General features: G+C 39.4%; 2 protein-coding genes across 7 annotated transcripts in view; one reads left to right on the forward strand and one right to left on the reverse strand.

The window, feature by feature from the left end:
* The window catches only part of C12H9orf85 (chromosome 12 C9orf85 homolog), a 128,548-nt gene extending 124,119 nt beyond the window's left edge, over window positions 1-4,429 (reverse strand). For 3 of the 4 annotated variants that reach the window (XR_009251828.1, XM_058695701.1, XM_058695703.1), the window contains exon 1: window positions 3,896-4,247. Coding sequence is in view for 3 of the 4 variants with exons in the window: in XM_058695701.1 (XP_058551684.1) it covers window positions 3,896-3,997 (102 nt within the window). In the remaining variant the exon portion in view is untranslated. The other variant, XM_058695702.1, reaches the window with a different exon arrangement.
* An 86-nt stretch (window positions 4,430-4,515) lies between these two features.
* Window positions 4,516-22,370, forward strand: part of ABHD17B (abhydrolase domain containing 17B, depalmitoylase) — a 55,725-nt gene continuing 37,870 nt past the window's right edge. Inside the window, exons 1-3 of one of the 3 annotated variants that reach the window (XM_058695698.1) lie at window positions 4,516-5,081; window positions 6,113-6,187; window positions 16,623-16,721. In XM_058695698.1, coding sequence (XP_058551681.1) covers window positions 16,668-16,721 — 54 coding nt within the window. In that variant the 5' untranslated portion in view covers window positions 4,516-5,081; window positions 6,113-6,187; window positions 16,623-16,667. The remainder of the gene's footprint in view (window positions 5,082-6,112; window positions 6,188-16,622; window positions 16,722-22,370) is intronic. The other 2 variants (XM_058695699.1, XM_058695700.1) reach the window with 2 other exon arrangements.

Below are 22,370 nucleotides of genomic sequence, written 5' to 3' on the forward strand. Positions count from 1 at the left end.
TTTTCCTTCATCATCCTTACTGTGATTTGTATTAACATACTTGAAAGATTGATTACTGCTTTCATCTCGCCCACCAAACTATATTACGTTCAACCCTATATCTCTAGCATCTAGCACAGTGTTTGGTGCTAGATAATAAATGTGAAACACATATGTGAATCTAAGAATTTCACTGCAGCTTTGTCATAGTGAAAAACTGAAAATAACTCAAGCGTTTACTAACAGGAAAGTAAGGTAGTCTACATTTATATTATACAGCCATTAAAAAGAGTAAGTTTAATTTTTGTGTTCTGACATACCCACCTTAATTGAATGAGGAAGAAAAAATGTTCTTTTATTACATATATACCATATTGTGCATAGGTGTCTAAAAACATATATAAACTGTTAACAAAAAAAAATTAACAGTGACTACACTTAAAGAGGAATAGGATTGGGAAAAGGTAATTTTACTTTTATACTATCCACATTTCTCCATTTTCAGTATTCTCCAATAAGTGTATTTCTTTTCTAATTAATTTGCTTTGAGTATGTCTACATAAATTCTCATCTGCTTTATGCTCAGTTTGTATTTGTATATTATTTCGTAAAGACATTTTTGTAATGATCCCTATGGCAATCTTGAGAGACAAATAAGACAAGAGATAGTATTAACTCCATTTTGCAAATTAAAATCTAGGTAAACTGCCTAACATCACAAAGCAAAATAAACAACAGAGGCTAAAATGTAGATCCTTTTTCTTCATCAATAGTCTTTTCATTAAACATCACTGCCTTTCCAGGGACACAAGGCAGTCCTGATACAATCAACATTTTAGCATGAAATGACTAGAAGAGATTTAAACCTATTTCCATCTCAGCAAGTCATGAGAGGACACTGCAGACCAATGGCCATAGAGGCCTCTCTTAAATAATCCCAGGGAAGGGTAGGTTACAAAATCCTAGTGCATGTTCCTATCAGACAACTCTCATATTAAGCTGAAATCTCTCTCTGTAACATTGACCTTTTGGTCCAAGTTTGGCCATTTAGAAAACCACAGAATGAGCTTCTCTCTTGTTCTGGAATATGTTCAAGCATATGAAGACAGCTATCACCTGGGTCCTTTCGAGAATGAGTCCTTTGTTTAGACAAACTTCCCAATAAAACATCTGTCATTATTCAACTTCTAATCCCAGTCGAGTCTTGACGAACCTGTTGGCAGAAAAGGGAAGCTATCGTGCAGGACTCTTACAAATGAGGTACAAATAAGCAATTGTCACTACAGTCCCTTAAGGAGAGTTACAGACAACCATGCACTCTCACCACCCTTTTGTTGGATGGCACTGAATCAAGCAGCTTTTTGGTATGAAGCATAGGAATGAAGACAGGGTCAGATGTTTCTGACAAAATCTTGGCTTTAGATAGATGCACATACCTGGATCAAGAGAATTTGCTACGAACACAGCCAATTATTACTCCTCCATTAGATGAACAATCAACCTAATGGCCTTTCATCAGTAAAATATTTCTTCTGTTTTTGTCAGATTCTCCAATAACAAAACACCTGCTCATTCTATCAACAGACAAGTGAGACTTCCTCGTGATTTAAAAGAGGCAAAGAAATTAATGATAAAAAATATAAAATGAAACTTAGTGACTGAATTTGAGACTCATGGAAAGATCTAATGACATGGTTGTTAGAGAACATCAGGAAAATGAACAAAGAAAAGTACAAGGAGTCTAGGGAGAAAGGCTAGCACAAGAAGTACAAGTCCAAGAAGTCTCATACTTACAAGAGGTATAGTAAGCTACACTGTAGCTAAATACTTACTAAAATTGCTTTTTATCATCTCATGAAAAATAATCAGAATTAAATGCTTGTACAAAACCTTACAGCAAAAATACAGGACAAGGCAGACCTCTACTCGGAATAGCATAGCTTTTTATCCTGGTTTACCTATTAACAATGAGCAAAAACTTGCAAAAGTCTTCTCAAATGCTGCTTCAGATTTTCTTTCTGAATTTGAACTTAAGTAAGGGAAAGAAGTCCATTGAGCACCCAATTGAAACTATCCCTCCTGGGAGGCCTGCATGGCTCAGTCCGTTGAGTGACCAGCTCTTGATTTCAGCACAGGTCCTGATCCGAGTGTCATAGGATTGAGCTCTGCATCGGGCTCCGCTGAGTGTAGAGCCTGCTTGGGACTCTCTCTTCCCTCTACCCCTCTCCCCTACTCCCGTACATACTCTCTCTCTCTCTCTCTCAAATAAAAAATAATAATGAAAAAAAAATACCCCTCTTTTCTTACTGATCTTTTATTTCATCAGAATTTATCATAATGATATATATCATATATATTATTGTGCTTGCTTGCTGTCCAATGATGCAGAAAACTATATGATCCCTGAAGGCAGAGTCAACTCTTTATAACACTGCAAATATATGCACATATGGCTTTGTACATGGAGGGTGCTCATTAAATATCTGCAAGGTAAGTAAGTGAAGACAGAGAAAAAGGAAAGGAGATCACAGGTGACCACGAACAGTTTACTTTGCTTTCTTAATTAAGGTTGAGACACTTACTATGATCCAGACCAATTACCTACATCATTTAGTTTAGCCTCACAAGAAGCCTAGGAAGTTTCCATTTGAGACAAAATAAAGCTCAGAGAATTAAATATTAAACGACGCAAGCCACACACTTAGTAAATCCAAACTCTCATTTATGTGAAATCAGTTTTATCTAATATGATGGCCGCACCCAAGATGCCCATGACTTCAATTATCTCCTTTCCATAAAGCTATGGGAGAAGAGGGAGATACCTACAGCAAATTAGTTGTGTACAATCCAAGGCCTCTGGGCATCTATAAAAAGTCTGAATTTTCTCCCAGGTCACAAAAAATCCTCCTAAATAAGTAAAAGACTGGGGCAGCTGGGTTGTTCAGTCAGTTAAGCCTCTGACTTCTGCTCAGGTCATGACCTCAGGGTCCATGAGTTCGAGCCCCGTCCCCTCCCCCAATCTCCTGTCAGGCTCTGTGCTAACAGCTAGGAGCCTGGAGCCTGCTTAGGATTGTGTCTACGTGTCTCTCTCTCTCTTTCTCTGCCCCTCCCCCACACATTATCTCTCTGTCTCAAAAATAAATTAGCATTAAAAAAATTTTTTTAAGAAGTAAAAGACGTATAACCAACAAAACAAGCGTTTTTACATTAGCCAAATACTTTGATCCTCAAAACAATCTTGCAAAAGAAACAGATGCTCCAATTATGTTGGTGAGGACACTTGGGGCTAAGAGCACTTAAGCCTTCACATTCTTCCTACAAACCTATGGGCTTGGAGCTTACACAAAGAAAGAGTGGTGGGCGTTTGGGTGGCTCAGTCGGTTGGGAGTCCGACTTTGGCTCTGGTCATGACTTCACAGTTCTTGAGTTCAAGCCCTACATCTGGTTCTGTGCTGACAGGTTGGAGCCTGGAGCCTGCTTCGAATTATGTCTCCCCTCTCTGCTGCTCCCCCACTCGCTTGCTCTCTCTCTCTCAAAAATAAACATTAAAAAAAAAAATAGCGGTTGTATAAACTTGGTGCAAACTTTGAGAGACACTCGTGACATTATCCTCATTTCCCACTGCAAATATGTGATCGACATGGGAACCCTCCAACAACTCAATTCTCCACTTGCATTTTAGGTTCACTGTGCAACTGGTTAATTGTTGACCGCCAAATATATTTAGGAGGAGATAACACGTCCTGGTCAAAGAAAGGGCGTGGGAAAATCATTTTAGAAAAGGTTGTATTGCAGCCAAAACTAACTCTGGGCGGCGGTCCACAATCGCTCGCGCCAACTCCTCGCATTTCCTCTTTCCCCTCCACTGAACCATTCCTTTCTAGAGTCAGATTTGGTGCAACAGGCAGGTTCCTACCTTGGTCTGAATACTCTTATCAAACTTGTCATTTTTGAAGCTAAACGTATTCTGGTGCCTCTGAGGCCTGGAACGAGCCACGTTCCCTTTCTGGGAGCTCATCGTGGAAACCACAATCACCTCGCGTTGATACGAGGAAGACGCGGAGCGGACCAAGACGCCAACAACTACTCAGCGGAGTCCACGCTTCTGTCACTGACCCGGAAGGAACTTATCCAGCCTTTCCGCCCCGCCCCCGTCAGCCCACGTGACTCATCAAGACGGTCAAAGGACATCCTCTGGTGCCTCAGAACCCTCAAGGTTCTTCCATGCTAACCAGTCTCGACCCATCCCCCTCCGCGCAACCTCTCTCTCAAACCTGGCATCTGAATCCCGCTTCCTTCGAAGCGACTATTCCCCCATTGGTCCGAACATGGCAGTCCATCAGGGCGGAGAGGCGGAGAGCATTTGCTTCTATTGGCTCTTCTTTTCCGCAATCCCCGCCTCCTGCCGACTAAGCTCAGCCTCTCCCGAAGCCCGACTCCGCTGTGCGGCTTGTGATTGGCGGAAGCCCGGCAAAGCTGGGCTGCGTCCCTCCCCCAGCCCGCTTGGAGGCTGGAGCCCGGGTCAGCTTGGCATCTCCCTCCAGTCAGTGACCAACTCCTGCTTTAGCGAGGCTTCTGCTCGCCCCCCTCGGTTCCCTTCAAGCCTTCCTCCCGCCACCAGACCTAGCCCCGCGGTGGCAGGCTGAGGAGGAGCGAAGAAGGGAGGATTAAAGAGAAGAAAGACCTCGCTGGGTCTGGGTGGTGTCTGCAGTGCCAGAAAGGGAGGTGGCGGCGGCGGCTGCGACCACGGCCGCGCGGGACGTGAGGCCCGAGAGCAGCCGACGGCGGCGGCCGCTCCAGAGCCTCGCGCCGGGGCCGTTAGTCAGCAGAACGCGAGCCCGTGTGCGGGAGCTGGGCCGGCGCGAGGCGAGACTCCAGAGCGCGAGCCGGCCCCTTCGGGCGCCGCCGTCCCTCCTCGTCCCGGCGCCGGGGGCTGCAGCCCTCGTCCCCCCCTCTTCTGCCGCGCCCGCCCGCAGGCCGGGAGAGTCCGGCGGTGGCGGCGGCAGCAGCGTGGGTCGCACCTTGTGGAGGACAGCGCGTCCGCACAGGCTCTCTGCCGGCCCTTTCTTCCCGACACCTTGGCCGCGGCCCCTCAGGTGCAGGTGCGTGGGGCCGCGGCGGGCCGGGCGCTGCGGCCGGGCTCGGGGAGGGGGCGCTAGGCCCGGAGCCGCAGCGCGGGAGGGCCGAGCCCGGGCCGGGAGGGGGGAGGGGAGCGGGAGGCGTCTTTGTTGTTGGCGACCGGGACCTCTCTCGGCGCCGGCGAAAGACGGGGAAGCCACTTCGGATCGGCTCTGGTTTTGAGAGGCTTCTCCGGTGGTTCCGGGAGCGAGAGCGGTAGGAGAGTCCCTGCGATCGGAGAGGCTGCGGGGGTCTGGGGGCGGGAGAGACACGGACAGACAGACCGGGAAAGGTCTTGGGTCCTCCTTGCAGAAAAGGGTCTCGTTTCACTTGCTTTGCTGGTCTCCCTGTGGACCGCAAGATAGGGTCAGGTTCACGTTCTCCTCCCCGTCTCCCTGTGAGGTTGGCGATGCCTGTAAGCTTTCTCCTGAATGTCCTCGTGTGTGCCAGCCTCGATCTGAGATCGAATCGGCCCCGTTCTCGAAGATTTGTGTGTTCCCGGCGGGCCGTCGTAGGGTTCTTTTTCTCTAGGTGGCTCAGCTTGAACTGTTTCGAATTCTGTTTTCGAGCCCTAGGGTAGGCTCATCAGTAATTGCTTTGAGTTGGAAAACGAGAGGTTTTGTTTGGATTTTTTTTTTTTAACCCTAAAACGAAAGTTCTGTCGAGTTACAGTGTACGGTTGTGAAGGCTTTTTTTTTTTTTTTTTAAAGAAGAGTGAGTTTAACCCTCGCTTCTTGTTTTAAAAAAATAAAGAAGTTAAGAGCTCTGATCCTTGGGGAGATTTCTGCCAATGCCAGAACACGGTTGGATTTTTTTTTTTTTTCACGGTGCTTTGATTTCAGTCTGCGTGAGGTGGGTTTGATAAGCAAAAAAGAGGAATAACGGAATACAGAGAGGGTGACCTTTAAATTTGGCTGTTTATGAAAAGGTATTTTTCTGTTTTAATATCTTTCGTAGTATATGTGTATATAATACTTGATGCGCAAGATGATTCATTGATTTTTTTTTTCCTAAGGCTCCAATAAAAAGAATTTTGGAGAGCTTGTGTCAGCATTTGGAACTGCCTAATGTGTCTGAGTAAAAAAATCAGGTACATGTTGTAATAGTATCTCCTTACGTTAACAGGAAAACTTAACAAAAAATGAACTTTTCTCCATAGTTTGTCTCTTTTATACGTTGATAGCATAAACTGATTTGTGTAACATATCTAGTATCTAATCGTAATCAGTATTTTAATAATCATAATTATGCCTGAGTCTTTGCTTGTTGGTTAATTTTTATTGTGAGAATAGAGGTGGGGGCTTAAAGAACAGTGGAGATAGCCATGTTCCTATTTACAAAGGAAATAAAATCCCTGTTGTAAAATAGTTGCTGTATTATTGGAGGTCCATGAGGTAATGAATAGCACCCGCACCCATATTTTGACCTCTCTTTTCTCCTACTCTGGTATTAATAAGGTTAATTGGGAAGGATAGGATTAGATTTTTAGCAGGCTAGGCAGTTTTAATTTTGTCCCTTGCTGTGCAGGACTGTACTGGGTAAGTGGCTTGTTTCCTTGAGTATCTTTGCCTATTTTGAAATATGGATGCAGTGGTATCTGACAAAGAATTTTCTGTATCCTGTGACAAACAAAATTATCATAAGTCATCATGGCAAAATAATGTTTTTGGTAACTTAATGAACACAGAAGTACTGGGCAATTAGTGTCTGTTCTAAGTTCTGTCACTGAATTGGTTTAGGACAAGCAAGCTATCCCACATCTGAATCAGTTTCTCCATCTGATATAAGGCTAATCAATGTGCCACCTGCTCACTTTGTAGAGAGGGCAACGAGAACCAAGTTACTTTGGTTATATGGCATTAATTGTTTTAGTTTAATAAGAGTACTTTTTAATGCAGTTCTCTTATTTTGGTATCCTTGAAGAATTAGCCTAAAGAAATAGAATTGTAATAGGGAGACTGTCTACCCTTGTGCCATCATCTAAGAATTGATAACTCAATTGCTTCCTTGTTAAGATTGGTGTTAATATCTTTAGAATCAGTAATGACAAGAACATAGTGACAAATTTCTTGCTTTGTTGGTTTATTTACTGGTAGATTTTATTTCTAATATATCCAAGGTTTTGTTCTTCATTCTCAAAAATTACTCCTTTTCCTACCTTGTTAAAAAATTCTCGTATACATTGCTCTGTGTTTATACCTCTCAAGCTCAGCCTTGTGAGTTGGGGAGGACAAGTGATGTTTTATGACATTTTTACAGATAAAGCCCAGAGAAGTTAATTCTTTGAATTGCCTAAAGCTACATAATTTTTAAGAAGCAGAACTGAGACTTGAACCTGGGTTTTCTGACTTCTAGCCCTGAATTCTTTGCTTTGGAGTAGTGTTTTCCAAACAGCTGTCTGGACCCAACAGTTTTTGCCAATTCGGATGAAATGAGAAATAGCACAGCAGTTTTAAGTATTGGCAACATATATCATGAATATTCATGCACTCATTACTCAGTTGAAGAAACAAATACAAAATGAAACGAAGCTTTCTTTGTACTCTGTACACCCCTCTTAAATCCTCCTTCCTCTTTCCCCCACTCCCAGCCACTGACCGGAAATTAAAATATATCCTTCCTATGTTTGTACTTCACTACATGCCTTTATGTCCATGAACGTATATAATATTTCTTTGATTAAGACTATTTAAATATGTTTGTATTTGTAGTTTGTTTTCTAAACTCAATTTTCCAAGATTTATCTATATTTATTCAGGTTAGTTTATTTTTACTGCGGTAATGGTATGTGTTCCATTATGTGGCTGTCACATTCCTTTGGTCATTTTAGTTTTTTCCAACTGCTTATTAAACACTGACGTAGGGAATATTCTTGTATATGTTTACGTGGGTTCACGTGCAAGACTTCCTCTAGGGCAGTGGTTCTTGAGCCTGTATCCCATTTTTGTAAAAGTATATTATAGCTTGAGGTGCCTAGGTGGCTCAGTCAGTTAGGCACCTGACGTCAGCTCAGGTCATGATCTCAAGGTTCCTGAGGTCAAGCCCTGCATCAGACTCTATGCTGTCAGTGCAGAGCCTGCTTCAGATCCTCGGTCCCCTTCTGCTGTGCCCCTCCCCACACTTGCACACCTGCTCACTCTCTTTTTCAAAAATAATAAATAAAAAAATTTTTTAAAAATATTTTATAGCTTTCCCAATACTGCCCTAAAATGAAATTCAAAATAATACACTCATTTAAAATTTAAATGACCTTACAAACTTATTAGTAACATTAAAACTTGTAGTAAATTTACATTATATTTTAAAGTAATGCTCTTACTAAAATATGAGAACTTATAACAAAGTAGTATATTTCACTGTGTAAATGCTCAGACCAAACCACACTCTAATCTTGCTACTGAGGGTGATAGTAGACTAGCAAATCAGATTTCTGGGAGCTTGTTAGAAATCAGAATTTCAGGCCCTACCCTACTGACTGATGCTGAATTTTAACAAGATTCCCAGGTGATTTGTTTGCATGTTAAAGTCCAAGAAGCACTGCTAGAAGAAACAGTAGTACCCAGATACTTTGCATCCATGTTAGTATCACCATGAATAGAGTAAGCTGCTGATGCAAATTACGATAGGTGTGTTGAATGGGATTAAGTACCGATGGTGGCACTATCATTGATAAATGAGTTTCTGAAGTAACTATTTTCGGTAAAGTTTGGACAAAAATAAAAGTGTGGTCTTCTCTCTTTATATACTGGTCACATTCTTTAAAATCTTCATCCATGTTAAAGCAATACAAATATACTTTGTGTTAAGTCCTGTTTATAAATATCTGACCTTATTTCCCCCACCCCCTCCTCATCCCCTTAAATGAGTGTCAAGCAGAATATTCAAAAGTCACAAGACATGGGGCAGCATTATTATCTGTATGCACCAAGAGTGCCTGGTGTCCCTGGCAGCTGTTCAGTAGTGCCCCCCATTTGTTAAACAACTAAAAAGCCCCCATTGAGGAAGATTGCCCTGAGATGTAAATCTAATGGTAGAGTGCTAGAACAAAGGGTAGGAGTAGCTTCAACTTTATTGGATAACTACCAGTTTTCTCTCAAGTGTTTCTATCAGTAATGGATGAGAGGGTCTATATTCTCACCTTCCAGATAACTTTATTAGACTCCTTATGGTTTGCCATTCTGAGGAGTATATGAAGAGGTACCCCACTACAGTTTTCATTTGCATGTCACCAGTTAGTCCTGTAGTTGAGAACACTTTCATTTATTTTTTGGCCATTTTTTTTTCCATTCATGTTCCTTTTCTATGAATTGTTTACTTGGGGTTTTTAAGTTTTATTTATTTACTTAGAGGGAGAGAGAAAATCCCCAGTAGGCTCCTACTGTCAGCACAGAGCCTGATGCGGGACTGGAACCCACGAAAGCCGTGAGATCATGACCTGAACTGAAACCGGGGGTCAGACGCTTAACCGACAGTCACCCAGGCGCCCCTGTGACTAAACATTCTTAATTCTAGTCAAATATATTATTTTTTTAAAAAAGATTTATTTATTTAAGTAATCTCTACACCTGACATTGGGCTGGAACTCAACTCAGCGACCCCATGGTCTACCAACTGAGCCAACCAGGAGGAGCCCCCAAATATTTTTTTTTATGATTGTGCCTTTTCTCTTAAAAGGAATTATTTTCTATCCTGAGGTTATAAATATTCTAGTACACCTTTTTAAAGTTTTACATCTCCATATTTAGATCTTAAATTCACATGGGATTATTTTTATATGAGGTGTTTGTGAACGTAAATTTACTCAATAAAATCACTACTCTCCATAGTGAAATTATGTCATTGCTTATGCTAATGTGTTCTGATGAAATGAGTGATAGTAGATTGTATTTAGTTTTTAATAACTTTTGTGGCAAAATTAAAATTTGGGAACTCTACCATTCCAACTTTTAAAAAATTTAGGGGTGCCTGGGTGGCTCAGTCGGTTGACATCCAACTTTGGCTCAGGTCACGATCTCACAGTTCGGTGGGTTCAAGCCTTGCGTTGGGCTCTGTGCTGACAGTTCACAGCCTGGAGTCAGCTTCGGATTCTGTGTCTCCCTCTCTGCCCCTCCCCTGCTCATGCTCTGTCTGTCTCTCTCTCTCTCTCTCTCTCAAGAATAAATTAAACATTAAAAAATTTTTTAAAATAAAAAATAAAAATTTAACTGGTTTTTGAAATTCTTAAGTTTTGGGAACCACTGCTGTAGAGTACTCTAATTCCCATGTTCCATTCTGTCTTACATTAAGCTTCTGAAGCATCATAGAAAGTGAGCAGGCATTCATTAAATACTGATCTTTCATTGTCATTTACACCCTACACACTTTGGTTTGTTGTACATGTGTTTTCATCACTTTGTATTTGGGCTACAATTTTTTTAATGGTTATTTATGACCCTAATTTTTAAACAATTTTAGACTAAATTTAAATATTATTTTAATGTTAATTTGGCTCAGATATAGCTCTTAACTATTTTGTTTTCCCTAGAATTGGAAGTGAGAATGGTTACACAAGTTCTTGGATACAGTGAAAGGTGAAAAGTGGTAAAGGGAAATTAGGTTAGTGTCTGTTGTGTATTAGTTTCTATTACAGATTTTGGGGGTACATCTGTAAACAAGCAAAGATCCCTAGCTTCCTAGGGCTTGCCACCTAGCAGAGGACCATAGGGAATATACAAAAATTTTTAAATATCTAATATTTAGAAAGTGATAAGTACTTCTAAAGAAAAAGTAGTGAAAGGTAAGGAGAAATCAAAAGGAGGCAGTTTGACACATTAAATAAGGTGGTTAGGGTAAGCTTCACTGAGAAGGGGAGCATGAGCAGAAATGTGCAGCCAGGGCAATAGCCATGCAGATACTAGCAAAATCTTGGAAGAATGGACAGAGTATAGTCTTCAGGTTAAACATGTATCCCTGGTTCTGCCACTTGATAAGTTGTGTGAACTTGGACAAATTAACTGAAGCCTTGATTCCCTCCTGTATCAAAGGATGATAACCTGAGAAAAGTATTATTAAGATGAGAGGAGATAACAAGTGAAAACACCTACCTCTTGCCCCCACCTGGTTCTCATATGGCACTCTGTACTCTAGTTTCATAGCATTTATCACCATGTAATTATCTGTCTCACCAGCTGATAAATTTTATCCCACCTATTCTGAAATACAAATGGGAAGAACAAGTCAGTGTCATAATATATTTTATTAACATACATTCATTCGTAAACTACCTGTAACCCTTTTTATATGTGAAAATCCTCTCAGCTTGGTTGAGAAAGTGTTTTGTATTTATAATGTCTTTGTGCTAGAGCTTCAAATTGTATTACAGGCATTAGCTCATTGATCACCACGTACCATCTTTGTGATGGCGGCAGTGGGTATGTATCCTCTTGCACTTGGAAAGAATTGAAGCTGCTAAATGGTGTAAATGATACAGAAACTCAGGGAGAATTTGGATGAAATCTGATTATATTTGGTTACATTTTCCCTGTGCTCCTTTTTTTTCCTTTCTACAACATTGCTAAAACTGTATAAAAGCAAAAATATGTAGCTTATGTTACATTGTTAAACCGTGGCCTTTGGAAAATCATTAGGACACAAACAATATTCTAGCTATGACTTTATTTTCAGTTTTCTTCCATGAAGCTTCTCGTAGTATCTAAGGATGCGTTATTAGAATTGGCACTTGGGTGGCTCGGTAGGTTAGGCATCCAACTCTTGATTTCAGCTCGGATCATGATCTCACTGTTCGTGGGATCAAGCCCTGCTTAGGGCTCCGTGCTGGCAGCGCAGAGCCTCCTTGGGGATTCTCTGTCCTCTCTCTGTCCCTCTGCCCTGCTTGTGCTTTCACTCTCTCAAAATAAATAATGACAACAAAAAGAACTGGCAATAGAGGTCTTTACTCTTAAAAATACATACTGCTAAAGAAATTCAAACATTATGGTTGTCTTAGATTATTAAACATTTATTTTTAAGAGGTAGTCACATTAAAAGAATAGGATTAGGGTAATAAGTATATGCTTAGTATAGGTCAGGGTGAAGAAGAAAGGGGGTTGAAAATAACCTCATTAACTTGGTGTAGTAAGCAAGTATATGTTCTCATCTCAACAAACCCAGAGTGAAACAAGAATGCCTCTAGGAACAAAAATAGAAGACATTATCATTTTATCACTTGCACTAAACTTGTTATGCTTCTGAATTTAGATTGTTCTTAAATGTGTTTTTAAGTTAAAATCAATGGAAATAATTCCTCTAATAAACCTTTCCCAAAAATACTATCCACTGACTGTGACCTAGATACTTTAATTTTTTACTCTGTAGCTTAGCCATCCCCAACCCCAAAGGTATATATTCTCTGCATATCAGTTATTTGGTAACTGGTTTGGGCAAGCTTATAGCGGAAATGAAATGTACTACAAGTACATTTTGTTCAGAGCTTTTTAACAGATTTTAATGTTGCTTTTTATTAATAAAGATTTAGGGCAGTAAAGTTATTAAGAGTGAGAATAACTTTTTAAAATTATACATTAAGGACATTCAGGTATAATCCTCTAGGGTAATGGTTTTCAAATTTTTTGTTAGAATACATAAGAAAGACATTTTGCTTCATGACTTGATACATGCATATGCACACTCAGAAAGTTTCACCGAAGAGAATCTATCTGTCAGCATGAACATTGTTCAAGGGAGATTTTTTCCCCCTAGGGAAAGGAGTAAAACTTAAACAGGGGCTTTAAAACAGTAAAAGTTGTTTCATTTATTTGTAGGGGAAGTGATTGAGTTGGCGGGGTCGGGGGGTGGAATCAGCCAACAGAAAAGAAACAGTATGCACAAAGGCATAGAGGGAAGAAAGAACAGGTCTGTCATTAAGGAATAGTATGATGTTCAGTAGAACGGATGAATAGGGAAATGCTCAGACATAAGGCTAGAGACTGGGAAAACAGGATGAGGAAATGCTGTATGACATACTAAAGAATTTATTCAAGAAGGCTTGTAGGGCCCATTGAAAGATGTTAAACAAAAAAGTAACATCACCTGGCATCAGTATAGAGTGTGGATTAGAGGGATATGAGAGATTTTAGTGAGTGATTTTCTAATGTTAAATGAAAAGTGATTGAGCAAAGGAGCACCTAGGTGGCTCAGTCTGTTGGCGTCTGACATCAGCTCAGGTCATGATCTCACGCTTTGTGAGTTTGAGCCGCACATCAGGCTCTGTGCTGACAGCTCAGAGCCTGGAGCTTGCTTCGGATTCTGTGTCTCCCTCTCTGTCCGTCCCCACCTCCCCCTCCCCGTCTCTCTCTCTCTCTCTCTCTCTCTCTCTCTCTCCTCTCCCAGTAAATAAACATTAAAAAAATAAACATTAAAAAAATTTTTTTAAAGTGATTGAGCGAAGATGTGGCTGAGGGAGTGGAGAGAGATACATAGGAGATGATGGGCCTTGATTGAATGAGAGGAATGAAGAAAGGGAAAGGGAGGAGAGGGCTATACAGATGGAAATATTCAGGGTCTGTAGCTTAGAGGAGATGTCTGTGCTAAAGATTTAAGTTTTTAGATTTAGGCCTTGTTACTGTGTAAGAAGTAGTTAAAGCCACGGGTATGATTGAGATAAAAAGACTGGAAGACAGGGGCGCCTGGGTGGCTCAGTTGAGTGACTTCGGCTCAGGTCATGATCTCAGTTCGTGAGTTCAAGCCCTGCATCAGGCTCTGTGCTGACAGCTCAGAGCCTGGAGTCCACTTCTGATTCTGTGTCTCCCTCTCTCTCTGTCCCTCCCAGGCTCACACTTACTCTCTCTCTGCCTGTCAAAAATAAATAAACTTAAAAAAAAAAAAAAGACTGGAAGACAAAAGACCAAAATACTAGTTAAACCCATGGGTTCGGGTGAATTAAACTTAAGGTAACTAAGGTGTGGGTTGATTGCATTTATGTCTAAATCTAAAGCTTAGTACTAAAACATTTTTTTTTTAGGGTCAAATTTCCCCAAAAAGGAAAGAACAAGAAGAGGCTACGAATTTAAGTTTTGAAATTACTTCAAAAATTTTTTTTGACATTAGTGCCTGTTACAATTTTTTACATAAGTTTTCTTTTTCACAACAATGTGTATTTTAACAAAAATAGAAAGGACATAATGTCCAAATGGAAGGGAAACCTTTAAAATCATTAAGCCCACTACTCTTGTCCTTAGTTTTTCTCATTTCGCCAAAGAATGATAACTTTATCATATACCAGTACCAGTCCTCAAACAACCCTTCCTGAAAGACTTCTGAGATGACAATTTTATACACAAAAATATAGTATATTGTTACTGTTGTATAACAAACTTCAATTGTTATAGCTGAACACTTATGTTAAAAAAGAAAAACTAAATATTGTATTTTTCCCTTGTTAGAAACTCTTTCATATTTTGTTTCGCAGTAAAGTTATTCCTCATTACCAAATTTCTAAGAAATTAACAAAATTTTAAACTGAAGCAACTCAGAAATACACAGCATTAATTCATGAACTATTTCCTTTTGTTAACTTACTAGATACTTCTGGGTTTTGTTTATTATGACTTATTTTTAAAATTGCCAAAAGTCATTGTAAATCCAAATGTTTTTATTCTTTTTAAGATTTTATTTTTATGTAATCTGTACACCCAACGTGGGATGGGGCTTGAACTTTCAACCCTGAGATCAAGAGTTGAATGCTGCACGGACCAGGCCAGCCAGGTGTCCCCAACTGTTTTTAGAAATAGGGCATCAAACTGCTCTAACATACCACCGCTTACTCTCTTACCTTGTCCTCGTTTGGGAATATTCTCCTGTATGCATAAACTTATTTGCTTATAGGGGCGCCTGGGTGGCGCAGTCGGTTAAGCGTCCGACTTCAGCCAGGTCACGATCTCGCGGTCCGTGAGTTCGAGCCCCGCGTCAGGCTCTGGGCTGATGGCTCAGAGCCTGGAGCCTGTTTCCGATTCTGTGTCTCCCTCTCTCTGCCCCTCCCCCGTTCATGCTCTGTCTCTCTCTGTCCCAAAAATAAAAAACGTTGAAAAAAAAATTAAAACTTATTTGCTTATAGAAATGTAGCTATTGCCTAGTCAGCTGTAACAGCACATCTTTAATGAACACATTTTTGGGGGTTCCTACCAAAGTGAAGAACAGAGCTAAGTAGGCTCCATGTTCTTTAAATCTGAAGTTCTGCTTCTGCCTTTAATAATACTGGAAAGCAATTAGAGTAATACAGAAAAAAATCAAGGTTCAGAGGCTTATAGCCGCCATTCTTGCCAGTATTCTCCTCCCCTAGGTCCTGAAGGGTATGGACATGGTTAGCAAGACATTTGCTGATATTCCCTGATGTTGATGCTAAAAAAGGAAAAGGGAAGGACTCGGCTTCTTACCGTCTGGGTATCCTGGTCACTGGATAGTCTACTTTCAAATTTGAGTGAGGGTAGTCTCTGCCACCTGAGGCCTTCGGCAGCTGTCAGTTGACTACCCTAAGTAGATACAAGGCAAGTCGCCTTTAAAGATAAACTTGCCATTTTTATGGGTGTGTTAGGGCGTTGATTGGTACCTTAGCATTTAAAGACAATATGCTGCACCTGGGGGCTACAGGAACAAATCATTTATTTTAAATGCCTGAACAATTTAAAAATGAATACTTCAGTGTCCAACTCTTGAGTACAGTTCACATCATGATCTCACAGTTCACTTCATGGAATCGTGCCCCACATTGGGCTCTGTGCTGACCGTGCAAAACCTGCTTGGGATTCTCTGTCTTCTCTCTCTGCCTCTCTCTCTCTCTCTCTCTCAATAAATAAATAAACAAACGGTTTTAAAAAAATGCTTCAAGATGTAAATCCTTCTTGTTAGCACACATTTTATATCAAAAGAAACCCTCAAACGTAACAGAATGTTGTTCCATTTTTGCCAAAAGGAAACTTAAATTATCTCTTCAAAATAATTCATGAGTACTAGCCTCTTTACAGTGGCCTCCCAAATTAATCAATTGGGAAGCATTTCAACTTTTTTTCTTTTTGGCCAGCCATCAAATAATCCTTTAGATAAAGTATTTCCCAACATTTTCAAAAGACACTCATGATATAACTTGATATATAAAAATATTACAGCTTTATAATCAGGAAATTGATTTGCTGTGTTGCATTTAATGGGAATTGGCCAGATAAAACATCTTTAGCTGGCAAATTAGTAATTTGTATGTGCAGTAATTGTCCTCAACTTAATGGTCTGTTTATTTAACTGCCTCTCTTAAGGATTTTAAATATATCAAAAGGTGTTTTAATGCATAGAGTGCAGTGTAAATAGAAATACAGTTTGCTAATCATCATGATTTCCAGAAAGATTCAAGCCATAAGTTACATTAGTGTTGTGAATCCTGGTTCAAAACAACAAAATAAAATCTATTTTGATTATATTTAGCATGAACTCAGTTTATATTCTATCAGGTCTTTAGGTATAACTGTAAGTTCTTATTTTCTTTACTCTTTTTCATTTAGATTGTTATTGATCAGGTACTTCCTATGTAGTGGTAGAGAAAACACATGGTCACTGACCTCATAGTAAAGACCATAGGCATTTATCGAGTAAGCCCACAGGTGAATACACGACAGGGATCACAGTTTTCAACTGAAATGGAAAAGAACTGGGTGCTATGAAAAGGAATAACCTAACTTACATTTGGGGTTGACAAGATCCCTCTGAAAAGGGGGCATTTGAGATTGGAATAATGAGAAATCAGGTAGAGAGTGTGCAAATCCTGAAGTGGAAACAACTTTCATGCTTTTAAAGAAACGGAAGGTGAGGAGAGCATCCACAACCATAAGTGATGAAAGGAGAGGTATCAAAATAAATTTGGAAAAGCTAACAGAGGCCTGATCCCGTAAGGTCTTTAAGAACCTGTGGAGGGGCGACGGGGTGGCTCAGTCGGTTGAGCGTCCGACTTTTCGGCTCAGATTATGATCTCATGGTTCATGAGTTCAAGCTCGGGGCCTGGAGCCTGCTTCGGATTCTGTGTGTGTCTCTCTCTCTCTCTCTCTCTCTCTCTCTCTCCCCCCCCTCCTCCTCCTCCCCTGCTCACACTCTGTCTCTCTCTCAAAAATAAATAAAGATTAAAAATAGACATTAAAAAATTAAAAAAAAAAAAAAGAAGAAGAACCTGTGGAGAAGTAAGATTTTCTTGGAAGTACTGAAGGAAGCCATAGAAGAGTTCCTAAGCAGGTTATCACCTTGTAGGCTGTATAGAAAAGAAATTGTAGATTTGGAGAACATATGGGAGAAATTCACAGTTACTCTCAAATACTTTCCATTTGTTTGTTTACTCACACATTTTGAATTCCTTCTGTTGTCTTATTCTACATAACCCTGGTCAGTCCTTTCATTTGCGAAAGCTGGGAACTGTAGTAAAGCATAGAAAAGTAACTTAATGAAGAGAATTGTGTGTCTTATCCACAGTTAAGGATAATAGAAATTGAATGACTTCTCCATTGAACTCTCTTTTTTGTATTTTTACTTTAAGCTATGGAGGCCAGTGTAAACTTCTTGCTATTTGATGCTGTTTTGACTTGTATTTAGTAATGCTCCATAGGTTTCCTTTTTTTGGAAAGTCATATTTAGAGACTATTTTTGTATTCTTGGTATTATTAATAGAATGTACAATCAGATTTCTCTTTCTGTGGGGGCAGTGAGGGGAAGAGAACTGTATTTAGTTGTATAAAGAAAGATATGTGAACATAGGATATGATGCCAAAAAAATCCAGGCAGATTACAAAGGAAAAGCTTCCTTTTCCTTTGGGATTCAATATAATAAAATATTCTTGGGGTGCCTGGGTGACTCACTCAGTTAAGCATCTGACTTGGGTCCTGATCTTGCGGTTCATGAGTTCAAGCCCCTCATCAGGCTGTCGGCTGTCAGCGAGGAGCTGACTTCAAATCTTCTGTTCCCCCTTCCCCTCTGCCCCTTCCCTGTTCATGCTCGCTTGCTCTCTCTGTTTCTCTAAATAAATAAGTAAATAAATAAATAGAGATTTAATAAAATAAAATATTCTTGCTGGAAAGCTCCAGCTCTCTCATTAAAATTGACACACTTAGGGATATAAGAATTCATTTTAAATAAAATTATAACTACAACCTGATTGGTATGTAACCCAGTTAATGAAGGATGAATGGACTACCCATCTTTAATGCTTGCTTTCTCTTTCATCCTAACAAGTATTTACACCAGAGGTATACTACACATGTAGGTCACCAAAAAACTAGCTATTGGATACTTCTCAAATCAGATATCAAAGATTTGCTCCAGCGGTTTTTTTGCAAGCCTCTGTTCCTCTTCTCTAGTTGCGTTACTTGGCATTAAGCATCAGAAATGTTGTTCTCTGTCAGCTTTGACTAAGACTTTGTAGATGTCGTGTAGAAATTGTCTCTAAAAGGAAATAAGTCTGGAATATTCACTTGTTTCTTTGCTACTTGCCTCTTTAAAAAAAAATACAAGATGAAATTTTTATTAACAGAAACATCCAGTAAATCAAGATTATCTTTATTTTGCAGAGTAGATATATGTATTACTAATGTGAAGAAACATTACTTTTAAATGTAGTCAAGTGTTGGGGTACCTGGGTGGCTCAGTCGGATGAGTGTCCGACTTCAGCTCAGGGCATGATCTCACAGTTTGTGGGTTCGAGCTCTGCTTGGAGCTTTGTGCTGACAGCTCAGAACCTGGAGCCTGCTTCAGATTCTGTGTGTGTGTGTGTGTGTGTGTGTGTGTGTGTGTGTGTGTCTCAAATAAACATTAAAAAAAATTTTAAATGTACTCAAGTGTTGATATTTAACTGAAGGATGTGGTTTATATATTTTGCAATATGATAACCATTTGTTGATTTTCTACCTTCCTAATAGTGTGTTTCACATGCCACCATGTAGTAGGTTGAAATATGTGCCTTTTTGAGGCTTCTTTTTTAAAATCTTAAATTTGAAATCTTAAAATTTAAATAAATTCTTGGGGTGCCTGGGTGGCTCAGTCAGTTAAGCATCTGACTTTGGCTCAGGTCATGACCTCACGATTCATGATTTTTGAGCCCCACATTGGGCTCTCTGCTGTCAGTACAGAACCTTGGATCTTCTGTCTCTCTCCTCTCTGTCCCTTCCCCGCTCACACTCTCTCTAGTTCAAAAATAAACATTATAAAAAAATGTAATTCTTCAGCAGTACCATAGTTACCAAGTCACTGTGCTCCGCTTAAGTCATTGGTATGTAGGCTTTTATGCAGTTGCCTAAATGACTGTATCATTCTGTCTAATGCATGTGTAAAGAACTACAGTCGTTTCTATACATTGTTGAACAGAGATTTGTTTCTATATTTTAAGTTTTTAAAATGTTTTCATTTATCTAATTCTTCCCTTTTCCAGTTTTTTCCCCCTCCTTTCTACTATGCACCCTTTGCTTTAGTTCTTTCTTATGATCGTACTCTTACCTGTATTATTCTCTCACCCCGGAGAGTTTTTTCTCTGCTTTTGGAAATCACATCCTGGTCTCAGTTCTAACTTCACAAAGTTTCTCCTAATTATTGATACCTATGTTTGATTTCTGAAGCTTAAAACCTACCCCATGTTCTACAAGTACTTAATTTTTTATAAGATGAAAAGAGCATTGATTTATTACTAATAAATTATACGTATCATTCATTATAATACGTTTAATATATTGACTACCATTTTACAAAAGAACACATGAATTTAGGATAAAAAGAGACTTGAATGAACATGAAACTAGTTGTCATATGTTTTCAACTGAAGAAAAAAACCTCAGAGCCATTAAATGATTTACCAAAAGTCTGAAAGAATTTAAATTGACTCTCAATTGATCAGGTGTGCTGTTGTTTTCTTTAATTAGGCATGTAAACTTTTTTTTGAAGTAATTATTCTAGTTCTTGTTATGTACTCCTTAAGAAAATGTACACAAAAGGTAAAATTTTCATGTTTGAAGAAACACTGACAAAATGTTGATTTGTTGAGATAGGAAAGGTATTAAGCACAAGTGAGGGTGACAAGTGGTGATTACACATTTTCTAGGAGTAGTGGTGTTTCTTCAAATCTGTACTTACTGATGCGTATAGCTAAGGAAACGCAGCTGGCAGGAAGAGGAAAAGGAAGTGGTGGAGATGGCAGCGTGTATGGATGGCCAGACTGTTGGTAGACCGACTGAAGGCCGTATTAGTGAGGACTGACCGACTTGTTACAGTCTGTGTAAAGAGGGGCAGTGATGTTGTTCAGGAATACTACTCTTGACCTCATAAGTGCCATAATCCCTCCCTGTATCCCCACTAAACATAGAAATTATATAGACGCAGAAGGGACTGATAGACTAATAGGAGGAATATACTTACATGCTGCTTATCATGCAGTTCTGTTGTTCTTTTTTCCACATGGTTGATAAAAATACCTTTTTCAAAATGAATATTTGGAGGGACAGTTGAAATTCTACTCTCATCCACTCTGTGGATCAAAACCATCATGTCATTTGGTTTGGTTTTGCTTCTTATTTGCCAAAACAGATTTATATCTGCTCTACTGCTTTATTGAATAAATGGTAGGGTAACACTGACTTAATTTAAATAACTTAAGTTTCACTCCTTCACCGAATAAACATTTTTAAGAGGTTATCTCAGAACTGGCCTAGTGAAAGAGCCTATTCTTTTGAGAATTAATGTTTAATACATAAATGCTGATTTGGACCACTTCCATTTTCAGTCTGTCCAATAATAGAGAAGAATGTCATCAAAACAAGGCATTAGAAATTTCTTTCCTTTCAAAAAGGAGTCTTCGGGGGGCCGCCTGGGTGGCTCAGTTGGTTGAGTGAGTGGTGGAGCATCCGACTTGGGCTCAGGTCATGATATTGTGGTTCGTGAGTTCCAGTCCCATGGACAGTTCCAGCCTGTGCTGGCGGCTCAGAACCTGGGGTCTGCCTCAGAATCTGTCTCTCTCTGCCCCTCCCCTGCTCACACTCTGTCTCTCTCTCCTTCCATGTCTCTCTTCCACCACCCCCCCGTCTCTCCCAAAAACTGAATAAAAACATTAAAAAATGTTTTTTCTTAAAAAAAGGAGTTTTTGGACAAAATGTTAAAGTAGAAGATAAAAGCTAAAGAAACTAAGGGGAAAGGTAACTGTCAGAGAAAAAAAAGATAAGACCCTAGGTACATTTAATAAGAGGAAAGTCCAAGAGTCCAAAAAACCTTTTGGAATGAATAAATTATTACTTTGTTCCCATTATATTCAGACACTTACTCCATTAGTCGTTCTTAGCTACTTTATACTTACATTCAAGATTAAGAGGCCTGTATCCTAGAATGTAATTTAAGTGCCATTGAATTCAAGCCTTTGATGTTAGAGATAAGGAGGCTGAGATCCAGGGAAAAGTGACTTCCTTAATGTCTCAGAGTTAGTTAGTGTCAGAGTAGGGAATAGAATCCAGCCTTTCTCATTCATAGACTAGAGTTCTTTATACTATACCACAGACCAGTTATGGAAAAAAAAAATTTTAAAGGCGGGAGGATGAAACCTGATATGTAGCTAAATTGACAGTAGTCATTGTGTATACTTTTATATGTTCTTCTGATTTTTAAAATAAATGATAGTTGACATTTCTTCCTCACTGTAAGGAGAAGCTCATGATTTTTTCCAGCCCTTGACATTGTTAGAGGTTTTATGTCTTAGGAAGTAGTTTCTTTGCTAGATGATTTCATATTCTATATAACAAGGTTACAAGAAGTTAATAATATGGATCTGTTAAAGCCCTCTAAGCCAACTGTTATTAATTTTACAACTTATTGGAGCTCCTCTTTATAGGGAGAAAGAGAGCTGTAACTTTTCTTGGATTAGTCTTTAGGTAAGAAGGGTAAATCAATCTATTAGCATTAATTGGCATTTAAAATTATTTCTAGTTATAAATTTATGTGTCTTCCATAAAAATTTTCTTATTCCCTACTTTGTGGAGTCTACAAGTAGATATCCCAAGCCTTATTTTATTCTAAGAAGTTTTCCATATAACAGCCCCAAAGCTTCTGGAAGATACACACACACACACACACACACACACACAATATTCCTAACCCAAAAAGAACCCTTTATGTATCAACATGAAAATGTATACATAGACTTGATGAATTTTCTCTTTTCTAGTTTTCTTTTTAATCATGACATTTGCCTTTTTCTTCTTTAACAGGCTTTAATTATCTTCTTTCTTGTTTAAGACTA

This window comes from Neofelis nebulosa, chromosome 12, assembly GCF_028018385.1.
Source record: "Neofelis nebulosa isolate mNeoNeb1 chromosome 12, mNeoNeb1.pri, whole genome shotgun sequence".
Lineage (NCBI taxonomy): Eukaryota > Metazoa > Chordata > Mammalia > Carnivora > Felidae > Neofelis > Neofelis nebulosa.